Below are 14,021 nucleotides of genomic sequence, written 5' to 3' on the forward strand. Positions count from 1 at the left end.
TTCAAAAAAGACCGTGTAAGCCTCTTGTATCCGATAAAATGAGACTAATATCCAAACAATACTCAAAAGACAAAATTTTTTCATATAAAAATATTAAACATTTACGTAAATACACGAATAGAAAAAATGTTTTACTTAAAGCAAATAAATATTTATGTGAGTTAAACAAAGGTATATTTTATTTCAAAACCTGCTATAACCTATTTATTTGGCGCAAATAAAAATTTCTTTTAGAAATAATATTTGTTGGGAACAAACAAAATTTATTTGAAACAAATTTGCATTCGCCTCTGAGACAAATATATATATATACATTTTTTCTCGATGTATAGAAAAAAATGAATAACTACAACTGTTAAAATAAATCATTTTTCTATTTTTATTTTTAACTTTTATATAGTGCGTATAAGAGTCTTTTCTTTTTTTAATTCCTCTATTTATTTCTCTAACTCTTTATTTGTGGGTGAAAGTTCAAGTGAAAAATATGCACATTTGACCAGAAAAACTTTAAAACAAGATGTCTTTTTAAGTATGAATGTAAATTCCTGCAGATGTTAAATATTTTTTCATATTCTTATTTTTTTTTTAATAAAAAAAAAATATTTTTTATCATTCTTTCTTTTTTAATTTTTTTATTTAAATTATTTAATTTACCCTCAAATGCAACGATTCCTAGAGAGAAAATCTTTATTTTCGATAAAGTTCAATAATGTAAAACCAATCTGTTTTGCACGAGAATTCCTTTAAGAAATTTTAATATAGCATTACTCACGCAGTAGTAAAACTCAAGATTGCGTCAGACTTGAGGCAGAAACAACTTTAATTATATTTATCTTATATTCCAGTAAATCAGAAATTGTAGAAAAGTAAATTGAATTAGTGAAAATTTAAGAGAGTTATAAACAAATAATTACAATTAGTAAATCGATACCTACTCAAAATTATAGTTTTTCTCAAATATCGATGGAATTTTTTAAAAATAGCATTAAGGCCGTTCAAGTATATGCGCAACATTTAACTTTTAAACAAAAAATTTTTTTTATCTCTACAAATATGACGAATTTAAGTTGACCTTGAAAATGTTTTTTCACAAAAAACATTTTTGTGAAAAATGTCTCGCAATTGAATTTATTATATAGTTTTATGAAACAGTTCAATTTATTTTAAAATACTTATTTATTTTAAAAAATTATAAAGAAATGAAATTATTCTTTTATTAATCATTATTATCATTATTATTTATTAATGTTTATTCAAACATTAATAAATAATAATTTAATTTCTTTATAATTTTTTAAAATATAAAGAGAATGATATTTTTCATTTCTGAAGATGTCTTTGTCCTCGTGAAAAATAGAAAACCAACAATTTAAAGGTATAAAAATAATTTTATCATTCAAGTGTTACATTTCAGTATTGTGAAAAAGGAAACCTGCAGCAGTTTTGCGCGCACTTTTACACAAATACATTTTAATTTTATAATTTTTCCTTGAACACAAATGCACAACGTTTCACGCAGTTTCACGTTGACATGTGCATATACATATAGGTGCGCCTTTTCACTTTTCAAAGAAAGGAAAAACAGAAGCGGAAATGGATTGTCTGAATCCGTGCACTGACTTTTATTTGCGAGTTTTGTGCAGCGAACTGTCATTTCATATAGAATTTCAGTTTTTCAAGAACATTAAAGATGCCAAGTAAAGTGGAAAACGCAACGCTCGAATGTTGCGTTGTGTTTAAAAGCCGGGGTTCTCTTTCACAAGCCATTCTACTAAATAATTCAGAGGCAACTCTTACCACGATAAAATCTTCAACCCTCCAGCTTCAAGTAGTTTTTTTAGCGATATAAAATATAAAAACCACCTTTCACCTCCTTCAGAAAAGGAAGTGAAGTTGAATGACCAATTTCTTTATGAATCGTAAAAAGTACCCTATAGTAAATTTTATTAAACTTTAAAGGAATAAGTAAAAGATTTTTTTAAAAATTAACAACTTGCGAGTGTAACTTATTTTTCCAAGAAATTATTCTTGATTATTGCTAAAGTTTTTTGTCTGCGCATTGATGAAAATATTTTATTTTTTTAATTTCTTTTGACAGAAGAAAAGACGCAGGAAAGATGTTAATGTGATTACCCATCATCCCTTCGCTTTCACGTAAACCACGTTCTCGACAGATGCATATAATCCGGTTCAGAAAGTTGTCCTAATTATAAGTTACATAATTGACAAATCCCATGAGTGAAATAGCGATAATTGATTTACTTGCTGACATTTGTCGACTTTACATCCTGTGTACATATTGAAACAGGGAGATTTAAATGAGAAAAATATAAATCTTTTTTTTTCAATGCTTCACAATTTTCAACTTTTTTCTTTAAATACTTTTATTTTGCAGACAAACTGTGCTATTTTTCTACACTGCAATAAAAAAAGGAAAAAAAATCGCCTGACATAACCTTGACATTGACACTATACGTAAACAATTTTTCAATTGTCAGGTAAAATATTTACGTCAATTTCAATATTTCTCAAATTCTATTTAATTCAGCTACACAGTTTTGTAAATTTAGGATGAATAAAAATTTTGTCAATCAAAATTTGGTAAGAGGATAATGAGAAACTTTAGATCCTTTAGATCAGATAAATGTATGTGACTGCGAAAAAGTACAAAAAATTTTAGGTTATGTTTGTAATTTTTGGAATAAAAATACACAAAATTCACTGTCAATATAAACTACTGGTGTTTAAAGTCGTCATTACATAAATAATTAGTAAAAACTGATTTTTTATATTACATACCTAATTAAATACTATAAAAACTTTTAATTTAGGTAAAAATAACACAAAAATAACCTTAAAATAATTTGCCTCTATTTTCGCAGCGCGTCACAAAAAGTGAAATTAAAAAAATTTTCTAACCTTACAATAATTGTCCAGTCCATCCGATTACCATCAATGCCATCAATTACCATCCTGAAGCTGCATTCTCGTCAATTTTGGGAAATAAAAAACACTCACTCGCGCGGTTTTAAAAAATCCGAATACACTTCCGAACCACGTGTTAATTGGTGATCACAAATTCACAACTATACATATTTACAAACGATCGCGGTTTTAAGCATTACGAACACTCGATTTTAACAAAAAATATTATTTAAATTGACAATCTGAGATAAGAATGTCCTTCGATCGCGATTTAAAGAGATTCGAACACTCCCGAAGCTAACACTCACTTTTGTGAATGAATGAATGAAAAATGATTTCAGAATTAAAAGGATTACAAGTGATTAGAACACGTGGTTGAACTGTTGCGACGATAATTTATACAAATTTTTCACCGACCCTCCTGAGCCACACTGGTAGTTTCGAAAGTAATGCCACCCATTGACTGACGTCATGACAGGGAGACGATACGACATTGAAAAACAAGGGGGTCGTACGAATTTTAATTAAAAACAGTGAGTCAGTGACGGATGCAGACGAGGCTTTTTGGGAGTCATCCATTCACGAAAATTGAACATATTTACTGTTATCTCTTTCTATCTCATAGATAAGTAATAATAAGATTCTTGAGGGGTGGCAGCACCTGTGCCTCCCCCCTTGATCTGCCACTGATTAGAAATTAGAATACTAACATTCATAAATATACATAAATAACAAATTATGTAAAATATTTTACGATTTTAATTACAATATAACAAAAATAAGAAAATTTATGTATTTTATGCATATTGCATTAATTTCCCAGATTGAATATAAAAGTATATAATAACATCCCCACTTTTTTCGACGTATATCTACAGGGTTGAGATAAATAATCGAAAAGAGTTGACTATCTATATAATAATAGATCAAAGACTAATATAATTTGTGTTTTACCTGCGTGTTTACCTGCTTTCAGTTATTCATGTACAAATTTAATAATCGGAATATAATTCTTTTCTCTGGTAAAAGTAATATTTTTTTCCTGCGTATACTTTGTGCAATAAAAAGCTTTTGGAAGTTATAAAATCGAGACAGCACTTTTGAAACGAAAAGTGAGTCGAATGACTACAGAGAGAGAGAGAGAGAGAGAGATAGAGCACGTTTTGTGATGAATCAAGGTATCGCCGTGTTGATGCGAATAACGTGCAAAGTTATTTCTAGTGTCAATCTTGATTGAAATCTTTACTGATGTATACGCAAGCAAATATCAAAACTTGTTTTATGATGCGTTCTAAAGTGAAAGCCCTGCAGGAATCTATCGATTTTACCGTTAATGTACATCGTAAATACACTGCATACCTATTCAGATTAACATTTAATACAATCATAAATATTTTACACAATTTCTGTGTATCAATGAAATAAAAATAAATTTAAGGTGAGTTATTTAGTATTTAGCAGAAATTAAATGGGGACAGAAATTTTTATTCCGAAATGACAATTTAAATAATTGAATTTATTTTTTTTATGTGAACTCGTAATTGATTATTGAGAATTTGTATAACAAATGTATCTTTTTCAGTAGGCATTTAGATAAAACTTGATTAAATTCAATATTTTCAATTGATATGTTAATTCACATTGACAGGGATCAAGTTGGACCAGCTAAGACCCAATAAATCCAAGATTCGATTATCAATTTGCATGCAATAACAAGCGACCTGATCGTTAAGGCGAATTTCGAGGATTTGGACCGTAAATCGAAGTTTTGTTGGCTTGGAGAATGCTGAACCTGAATTGAGTTCGTCAACGTTCGGATTATTCGTAAGAACAATACATTTTTCATTTAATCACACCGGATTAAATTTATTATCAACTATAATAATAATATTTGCTTATTTTTTTCAATCAAATAATCGATTTCACTTGAGCTTGAATATTTTCAAATAAAAATATTTTCTTGAAACAAATAAATTCTTTCCGAAAGAAGAATTTATGAATTTAAAACAAATACTATTTAATCAACAGAACTTAAAAAAAATAAATCAGACGATCCGAAGAAATATTCATTTGATAAATAATGAGGTAAAATAGTTGAAAAAAACAAATTTTCTTCGGTAAGCAATTTATATTCATAGAATAGTTAATCGGAATTGAGTCTTATTTGAAAATTAAAAAAATAAATATTGAATTTATAATTTTACACTGAAAAAAATAGGAGTCAGAATCCAAGAATTAAAATAATGAGAGAAAGGAATTTTTAATAAAATATAAAAGACATTTATGAATTTTGAAAATTTATTGAAATCTCGTGTTACAAGATAAGCTAGCAGTAAGGCTTTGATCGTGTGCGTGCATTTGTGTTTTATGAATTAATGAAAATATAATGATGTGAGCATAACACCGATTGCAATACTATAACATACTATACTTTTTTCCCTTTTTTCATCTTCCAATGTCACTCCACTAACGGAGAAGACGGTGTGAAATAAACGACTGCAGTTATATGCTTTTATTTTAAAAACATCTATAATGAATTGTTTACTGTGACAAGTGTTTTTTCTTCTTATATATTATTCTACTTCATAACTTGCAGTTCCATTACAATTGTTTTTTTTCATTTACTCTCTTGTGTTCAACCTTATACATATATTAAACTAATATGTGCTCTATGATAATTGAAACGACCGATCGTTAAGACAATATGTACAAATTGTAAACTAACCAATAATAATAAGAATAATAGTAATAATAATTAATCGCTTATATTAGTGCGTAAATAGTTCAATTTCCGGTCAAGTGAACAAAGCACTGTGAAAATTGATAATAAATTGCCAAACAAATTTTCAATTTCAGATTTAAAAAATCAGTATTTTACTATATAAATGAAAAAAGTAAAATAATTATTTAAGCAGATTAAAGAAATTTTAAATATCATAATCAATAGTCGAAACTCGATTCACTTAACCAGTAAGCAATTTTAATAAGAGTCTGCAATATATTAATTATATAATAATAATAATAATAATTAACATTCATGTATCTTCGATTCAGATTTCTTACATCACGATAAAACTATTCTAAAATATTGCGCTTTTGGCAGGAATAAGAGTTAGCGAAGGACATTCACGTTCAGTTTCCTAAATGTAATATATATTTTTTTTTATTAATTACAAAGTTAAACTTTATCCACGAAATCTCTTCACTGTCAGAAAGACTTAATCCCTCGACAGTGACGAGATTGGTCGGCGATAAAGGAATATAACTTAAAAAAAAAATTACAGCTTTACAATAAAGTAAAAAGTGAGAGAAGAAAGTGTCAGTATTTTCACTTTACTAGCGTAATTTTTTTCTAGCTAGACTAAAATGTCATAAAAAGAAGAACTTAATTTTCATGATTTCATTGACGTGTACAATTAAAAAAAGATCACGACCAAAATGTCGATCATCGCTTTTCATAAAAAAGAGGAGGATTAAAAAGACTATGACGGTGAGAATACGGAAAAACAATGCAGCAGAAGAAGAAGAAGAAGAAGAAGAAGAAGTAGTTTCGGAATAAAAATAATGTACAATTTCGAGAGGTTTTTCTTTTTCAGGAGATTCAACGAGAAAGTCCTGGGTGAAGGAGAGAGACGAGAAGAAGCGCACACTGCATTATCAACAGAATACCGGAAGTGGTCTCTCGTACCAGGTAGAATGGGTTTCGCGGTTATCCTGCTGGAAAACGACACTTCTGGTACCCATGAATCCGTGGCCAGGCAACCGGAAGTTCCCCAGAACGGCTGCGAGTATTATACAGCAATAGGCAGATTTACATATTTCATTCTTCGTTTAGCGGTTATCATTATTTATTGATCTCGTTTCGAAATACGATTTCAGAATAAGCTAAACGGACTTTAATATTTTATTAAAAAAATACTTTGCGCAATATAACTGAAGATGAGAACTGATTTTGTCGGTAAAAACTTGAAAATTCTTCTCACAAAGGAATCTAGAAACAGTTTTCTCGGTAGTTTATAGTGTAAAATATTCCTCTTTCGGATATTCAATAACCGTTCCCGCCACGAGATTCTGTATATAACAGGAAGTTTCTGTTGGTAGCATGTCGTCGTCGTCTCTCTCGTCTCTCATCTTTTTTCCTCTGCCGTCAATTTGCGCGTTGTTGCAAAAAAAAAAAAAAAAAAATACTTTAAAACTTCGAAATTCTTTTCGAATTAAAATCATTCTTGTTTGATTGAAAATTTTTTAAAGCCTTGATTATAATTTATCAGAGTTTTTTCATTTGCGACATATATTTCTTATTCAAATTTTACTATTTTCTACCTTAATTTCATGAGGCCTCAAAGAAATTTTCTATCAACAGAATTCTCAGATTTTCTACAACACAAACTTTTCTTAAATATTATGATTCAGTTTTACTTTAGAGTTTAAAATTCTTCACTTTTTTTAAACGTAATAACTCGAAGCTCATTAGGCCTATTTATTTTACCCCATTTTCGATGATCTCCTAAAAGGTAAATTCTCGGAACATGATTATAGAAAAGGGCGAGTTGCATTCGTGCTGCATGTTTACTTATCAAGCGATGTCAAATATTAATGAAAATGAGTTTGATCGACACGATCAAAATCCCCGTTGAAGACTGTCTTCTAAAGATTATTGAGTGACCCAGCCAATGGTGTTGTTACGAGATAGCCTTCCCATGCGACGCTCCCGGTCTGCATAACAAATGAAAAATAATATTAAACATTTTAATTAAAAAATTCGATGAAAATTTTATTAATTACTGAATGAATGTGAATTATAAACATTTATTGATGTACAAAATTTTATTAAAGAACCTAATCTTAACTAATTCAAAGTTGCCAAAAAAAAATTAATTTTGTTTTTCTCTGATTTCCAGACAAAATTTCGATTTTTTCTCTGACTCAAAGAAATATTCTGATTCACTCTAAAAAATTATTTTTAGACAGGAATTAAGATTTTAAAAAATTGCAAATTCAATAACTTTTAAGAATGTTATTATAAAACATGAAGAAATCGATCACTCCGAGTCTTCGACTCGGAGCAATCGATTTCTTCATGTTTTATAATAATTATTAAAGATGACCGTGTGATAAAATCATTTTTTTATATTATAAGAATATTATAACTGTAAGTTCTTCGAAATTATTTTCATGATTTTAATTCAATTGTTATTTTCTAGAAGTTTTAACTAAAATTCCTCTTTAAATCAATTATTTTTAATAATTGACAAAGTTTTTTGAGAAGTTTCAAATACAAGTTTACAATTAAATTTTCCGAAATTTCATCGATTATTCCGAAATTCGTCAATGTAATATATTAGAAAATAAAAACTTGACATAATTTCAAAAAAAATTTAATTAAACTTTTTCGAAAAAAATTCTACAGAATTGTCTGTTAAAATAGTGAAAAATTCAAATTTTCAAAGATTTTCTTTTGAAACCTTTTCAAAATTTAAATATTTCTAAAAATTCACTCTATAATGCTTTTTATATTCAATTATCGAAAATTTTAACTGAAATTCATTTTTAAATCAATTTTTATTAAAAAATTCTAAGAGAATTCAATTATTAAAATGCAAAAATAAATAATTTATTAAATAATTCAATATTTCTTAAAACTAAATTCACATAAAGAATTTTATTCACTAAATATTAAATAATTAAATTCTTTTGATGAATTTTAATAAACTTTTTAAGAATAATAACGTTTTTCGAAAAATTCGATTAAAAATTATTTTAAAGATAATTGAAATTTTGCTATGATTTTTATTATTTATGAAAATAATTGAATCCTTGCAAAAAATTGTATTATTTACGAAAATAATTGAATTATTGCGAAGAAATTTTTAAAATTTTGTAAACAATAGAATTTCTGTTGAAATTTTTGTTACTAAAATAATTAAATGTTTGCGTGGAATTTGATTAAAATTTTTGTTCAATATTGAGGAAATGTTTTGAAAATAATTGAAATTTTCCAAGAATTTTAATGAAATTTTTGAAAATAATTGAATTTCAGAGAAGAATTTGATAATTTTTAAAGATAATTGAAATTTTGACGAGAATTTTTAAAAACTTTGGAATTTCTGGGAAAAATTTTATTACTTTTGAAAATAATTGAATTTTTGCAATAATTTGTAACTTTTTCAAAATTCAATTTTTTTTACTGCGTTTTTAACTAAAATTCTTCTCTACTAAATAAATTGCTTTTAATAATTTTTGTAATTTAAACTAATTCTTTTTTAAATAATTGAATTGCTGTAAAATTTTTATTATTTATGAAAATTCGAACGTTTGCATAGAATTTTGTCAAAAATTTTTTTAAATATTTGAATTTTTTGGGAAATTTTATTCAAAATAGTAGATATTAAAAAAAAACGTTGAATTGAAAATTTTTTTGCCTAAAATCTTATTAAAATTTTTAAAAATATTAAATTTTTGAAAATAATTTGAATTTCTGCGAAGAATTTTATTACTTTTGAAAATAATTGAATTCTTATCATAAAGTTTGTTATTTATGAAAAGGAATAAATTTTGCAAAAAATTTGATCAAAATTCCTGAAAATAATTGAATTTTTGGGAAGAACTTTGACATTTATCAAGAGAATTGAATTCTTTCGAAAAATTGCGTTAAAATTTTTGAATAAATAAACGTATATATTAAAAAATTCAACTATATAATTTCAACAGAATTGAAATTAAACTTTTCAAGACAAAAATGACATTAAAATTGAGAATTTTCTTATGTAACACTTTAATTTCTTTTCCAGTACTTTTAATAAAATTACCCCGTAATTATTCATTAAATAATTGATTAAAGTATTCAGTAAGTTTTTCCAAGTAAATTAATAGGCAGCATATTTTGCTGCTATCTATTTAATAGTTAATAATTCAAAAACAGCAGTTGTGGGGCAAAAATTAAAGTTAATCAGAAAGTTCATTAAGCGATGCGACACTCGAATAAATGAAACCAGTCGCGACTCTTCATTCCACTGGCTATTAACTTAACTATTAACTTGATATCACAAGTTATATTGTCTGGACAATGCATTTGAAATTCATGCATTTGAAATTTACTTGGAATCCATGAACTCCAGTAAGTTTGGAGAATATTGAAAGTTTCGACCACAAAGCTTAGGCATTGTTTTAATTTTAACACACAAGAAAATTAAGACTTCTTATTTGAAAAAGAAGAATTATGAAATTTTTATTTATATGGTAAAAAAAACTATTTGGAAATTAAAGTCCAACATTTTTATCATATGAATAATGTGTTGAAAAGAATTTTTCGAGCTTGTAAATCAAAGCTATCACAGTCAGGCTGAAAGCTTTGAACTCGGAAAAATTATGAATTGGAATAATGTCATCAATCAGAGAACTTGACAATATTAACCGAGCGTGAAACTTGTTTAAATGTTTGATTTTTAAAAATAATCAACAAAGCAAATAATCTTCCCTTTACACTATATTCAAAAGTGTACAAACTTTCGGAATTTTTACTTAGAAAAGAAAAGCACTTAAAAAGTTTCAAAACGAATAGTTTTTAAAGAGAAACAGTATAACGAAAACAAAGAATGAAATAATTATTATTCAAAAATTGAAGAAAATTAAATTAAATATTTTGAATATTTCTGTACAAAATATCTATCAATAAATATATTGAACTTGATCTATTAAATTATGATTTAAGCATCAATATTACGACATATTCCTAAACGTGATTTGAAATGACAAGTTTGATGGTTTATATTATAGCACGCATTATAGTTTCAACTCAGTAGTCCTATCAGTAATCAAGTTTCAACATTTAACGATATACGATACATCAACTGTTAAACTGGACATTGTAAATAATTCCATTGTTCGTTAATAAATGATTGTCAATTATTTACACAATTTCGGCATCAAATTTTCTTCATTCAATATAAATAAGCAATTATTTTTCTACTTTGAAAATTTACACATATTTCATGATCGAGAAAAAAAATGGTTTTCAAAAATGTAAAGACTTCTTTTTACGTGTTAAATTATCTTTCAGCTGTTGGAAAATACACAGCATGATAGTCAGTAGTGAGAGGGTGAAAAATTCATTTGACTGAAGGGAGAGAAAAAAAGGGAAATCAGATAACTTTCGTGCTTATCTCATCATTGAGATCTAAAAAGAATATTGGATAGTAGGAAAAAATTTTAAAATAACAGTTTCGCTTCGTACCTACAAGGAGAAAATTCAAAGTATTTTTATTTTATTTTATAATAGTTTTGATCGCTGAAAAACGCTATTGTATTAAATAAATATTAATTTTGTAAATTTAGACTCAAAATAATAACTTGTTCGAAATTTATTGAGTATTGTTTTCTATGAAAATTTCGCGCTTTCATATTTTTCTCATAAAACCATAAAACCAAGTAGTAAAATTTGTTAATCAATTTTTCTCAATCCAATATTTAAAGTGTTTTTATAGCAATAGGTGAACATTAATTTTTTATCATCATGTACTACAGACTCTCTTTTTCATTTGACTTTTTTATTGAATTCATAGCTCGAACTCTGAATATAACATTTCGATTCAATACAACCTTGGGATTTAAAATTCTTGCAAAAATAAACAAACACTTTTTACAGGGGTTTTTTCATTTTCGGAAAAGATGGAATAAATCTTGTGCACAGGCAAATGTGAAACCAAAATAATAAAAAAAAAATTATATAGTTTCTCTTAAAAACTGATCGTCACACGCTCTTTTACGAAGACGTCAAATATCGCCCCTCTGCCTATCAGATTTATGGCATTTGCCAAATACCTTCGTTCAAAAAAAGTTTTCCTTCATTTTTCAACTGTGCAGGAAAAAAGTTATCTGAATGAGTCTTATAAAAGGCACACTATATGCACATTGGAGTGTATATCCCAACAGTTAACTCGATATGGAATGAAATAGAAAAGAGAAATGGAAACAGGAAAGAGGGCAGTTGGCCCGGAAAAATAATTGAGGCTTCAATTACTGAATAAATTGCCTTCAATTTCTATTTCAGCCAGGGACTAACTTTCTTTTATTCCTCTTTTTCCTCTATTACTTTTTATGAATGCCAAAACCTATCTATCTTTCCATCAATTTCGTGGAAAATAATTTTTCAAACATTATAATAAAGAAAGAAAAAAAAGTAAAGACTTAAATAAAATCAGGGCTCGAACTAGGTCCGTAAAAGTCAGTTTTTTTTAAAAAAAGGTCTGTAAAATCCGTAATTTGATTAAAAAGCAAGAAAATTTCGTAAATTCAACGATATAAATTGGAGAATTTTTGAGAAGTTATAAATAATTGCAAAAATTCAATTATTTTCAAAAGTAATAAAATTCTTTGCGGAAATTCAATTATGTTCAAAATTTTTTAAAAATTTTCATCAAAATATTCAATTATCTTTATAAATAATAAAATTTTTCTCCAAAATTCAATTACTTTCAAAAATTTTAATAAAATTCTTGAAAAATTCAATTATTTAAAGAGATAGCAAAATTATTCAAAGGTATTCAATTACTTTTATAAACAGTAAAATTCTTTGCAAAAATTCAAATATTTTTAATAGGTACAATTTTAATAACATTTTTCGAAAGAATCGAATTATTTTTTTAAAATTTTAATAAATCCTTCGAAACAATTTAATTATTTTTATACGTAGTAAAATTCATCGTAAGAATTAAATTGTTTTCCGATAAATAATAAAATTCTTCTCATGAATTCAATTATTTTCAATAAATTTATTAACAAATTCGATTGTATTTAATAAATTAAAGAAACTTTTCGAAAGAATTAAATTATTTTCTAAAAAATTTAATAAAATTCAAGAATTAAATGGTTAATTTCAATTATTAAGAAGGAGGATTATTGTAAAAACTTGAAAGTAATTATTCATATAAAATTCAATAACTTTGAAAATTTTCAATTAAAATTATTAAAGAAACTCCATTATTTTAAAGAAACTTAAAGAAATTCTTTAAAAGAATTTAATTAAGATTATGAAAAATTTTAATAAAATTCTTCCCAAAAATTCAATTATTATTACCATAAACAATAAAATTTAATTATTATAAAACATGAAGAAAGCGAAAAATTGAATTTATAATTTTAAGTAAAATGTTCTCTTATTTAATTCGGACTGGTTATATTTTTGTCAGTAATAATTGGTCCGTAAAGTTCCTTATTTTTAAATACTTTCACTGGTTCGAGCCTTGTAAAATACATTTTGTAAAAATTGTAAAAATTGTACCGATTTAGAGAAAATTTTTGATGCTCTATAATAATTTATGATAACAAGTGAAAAAAGTAGTGAATTAGTGAATGTTTTTTGAGTATGTAATAATGAATGTATGAATAAATGCTGTAAAATATATACCTAGGCAAACGCCTTATTGCACTAAGATGTCGCCACCTCGAGCCGGGACTGCCGTACTGTAACAATTAAATTTAAAAAATAGCAAACCGACTTATACTCATGCCGGCGAAAGAAAGATTAGTCAAAAATAAACACTGTTCTCTCAATTCGTCATTTTATTTATTTATACCCATTATTAGAAAATCAAACATTCAAAAGAATGCTTTTAACGATATACTCTATAGTTGCAAATTTTTTATCAACGACAATTATTTATTGCTCAGCAAAAACATATGGTTTTTAATTTTTAATTCTCTTAAAAACTATATATTATTCTTCTCATTTCGTTTGCAATTTTTGTAATTCTAGTGCGAAACAAGGTGCACGCAATTTTTCACTCTTCTCTCATCCCAAAAAAAAGAAGTAACAGAAACGAATAGAAATCATGTCACGCAATTTAAAAAGTGGAACTCGCGAAAGGCGCAACATTTATTTTGAATTTAATCCACCTCGTAAATTTGCAATTCTGCACTCGATATCAAATGATTATTCGACTGTCATAAATGATCAATGTCGATGATTTTTTTTTTTTTTTTTTTTTTTTTTTTTTGAAAAACAGCTTATTTCTTCACTTGACATTAATTTCAATACACAACAATATCAATAATAATATGCATAAAATCACAAGCATCACAAGTGATTTTTAAATTAG

General features: G+C 26.3%; 1 protein-coding gene across 11 annotated transcripts in view; it reads right to left on the reverse strand.

Moving 5' to 3' along the window:
• Positions 1–5,205: 5,205 nt before the first annotated feature.
• Positions 5,206–14,021, reverse strand: part of LOC122500116 (tropomodulin) — a 38,121-nt gene continuing 29,305 nt past the window's right edge. For 10 of the 11 annotated variants that reach the window (XM_043608857.1, XM_043608855.1, XM_043608851.1 and 7 more), the window contains 2 exons: positions 13,331–13,386; positions 5,206–7,641 (listed from right to left, as the gene is read on the reverse strand). Coding sequence is in view for 2 of the 11 variants with exons in the window: in XM_043608855.1 (XP_043464790.1) it covers positions 13,352–13,386 (35 nt within the window). In the remaining 9 variants the exon portion in view is untranslated. The remainder of the gene's footprint in view (positions 7,642–13,330; positions 13,387–14,021) is intronic. The other variant, XM_043608852.1, reaches the window with a different exon arrangement.

Source organism: Leptopilina heterotoma, unplaced genomic scaffold, assembly GCF_015476425.1.
Source record: "Leptopilina heterotoma isolate Lh14 unplaced genomic scaffold, ASM1547642v1 Lhet_182, whole genome shotgun sequence".
In the NCBI taxonomy this organism is placed as follows: domain Eukaryota; kingdom Metazoa; phylum Arthropoda; class Insecta; order Hymenoptera; family Figitidae; genus Leptopilina; species Leptopilina heterotoma.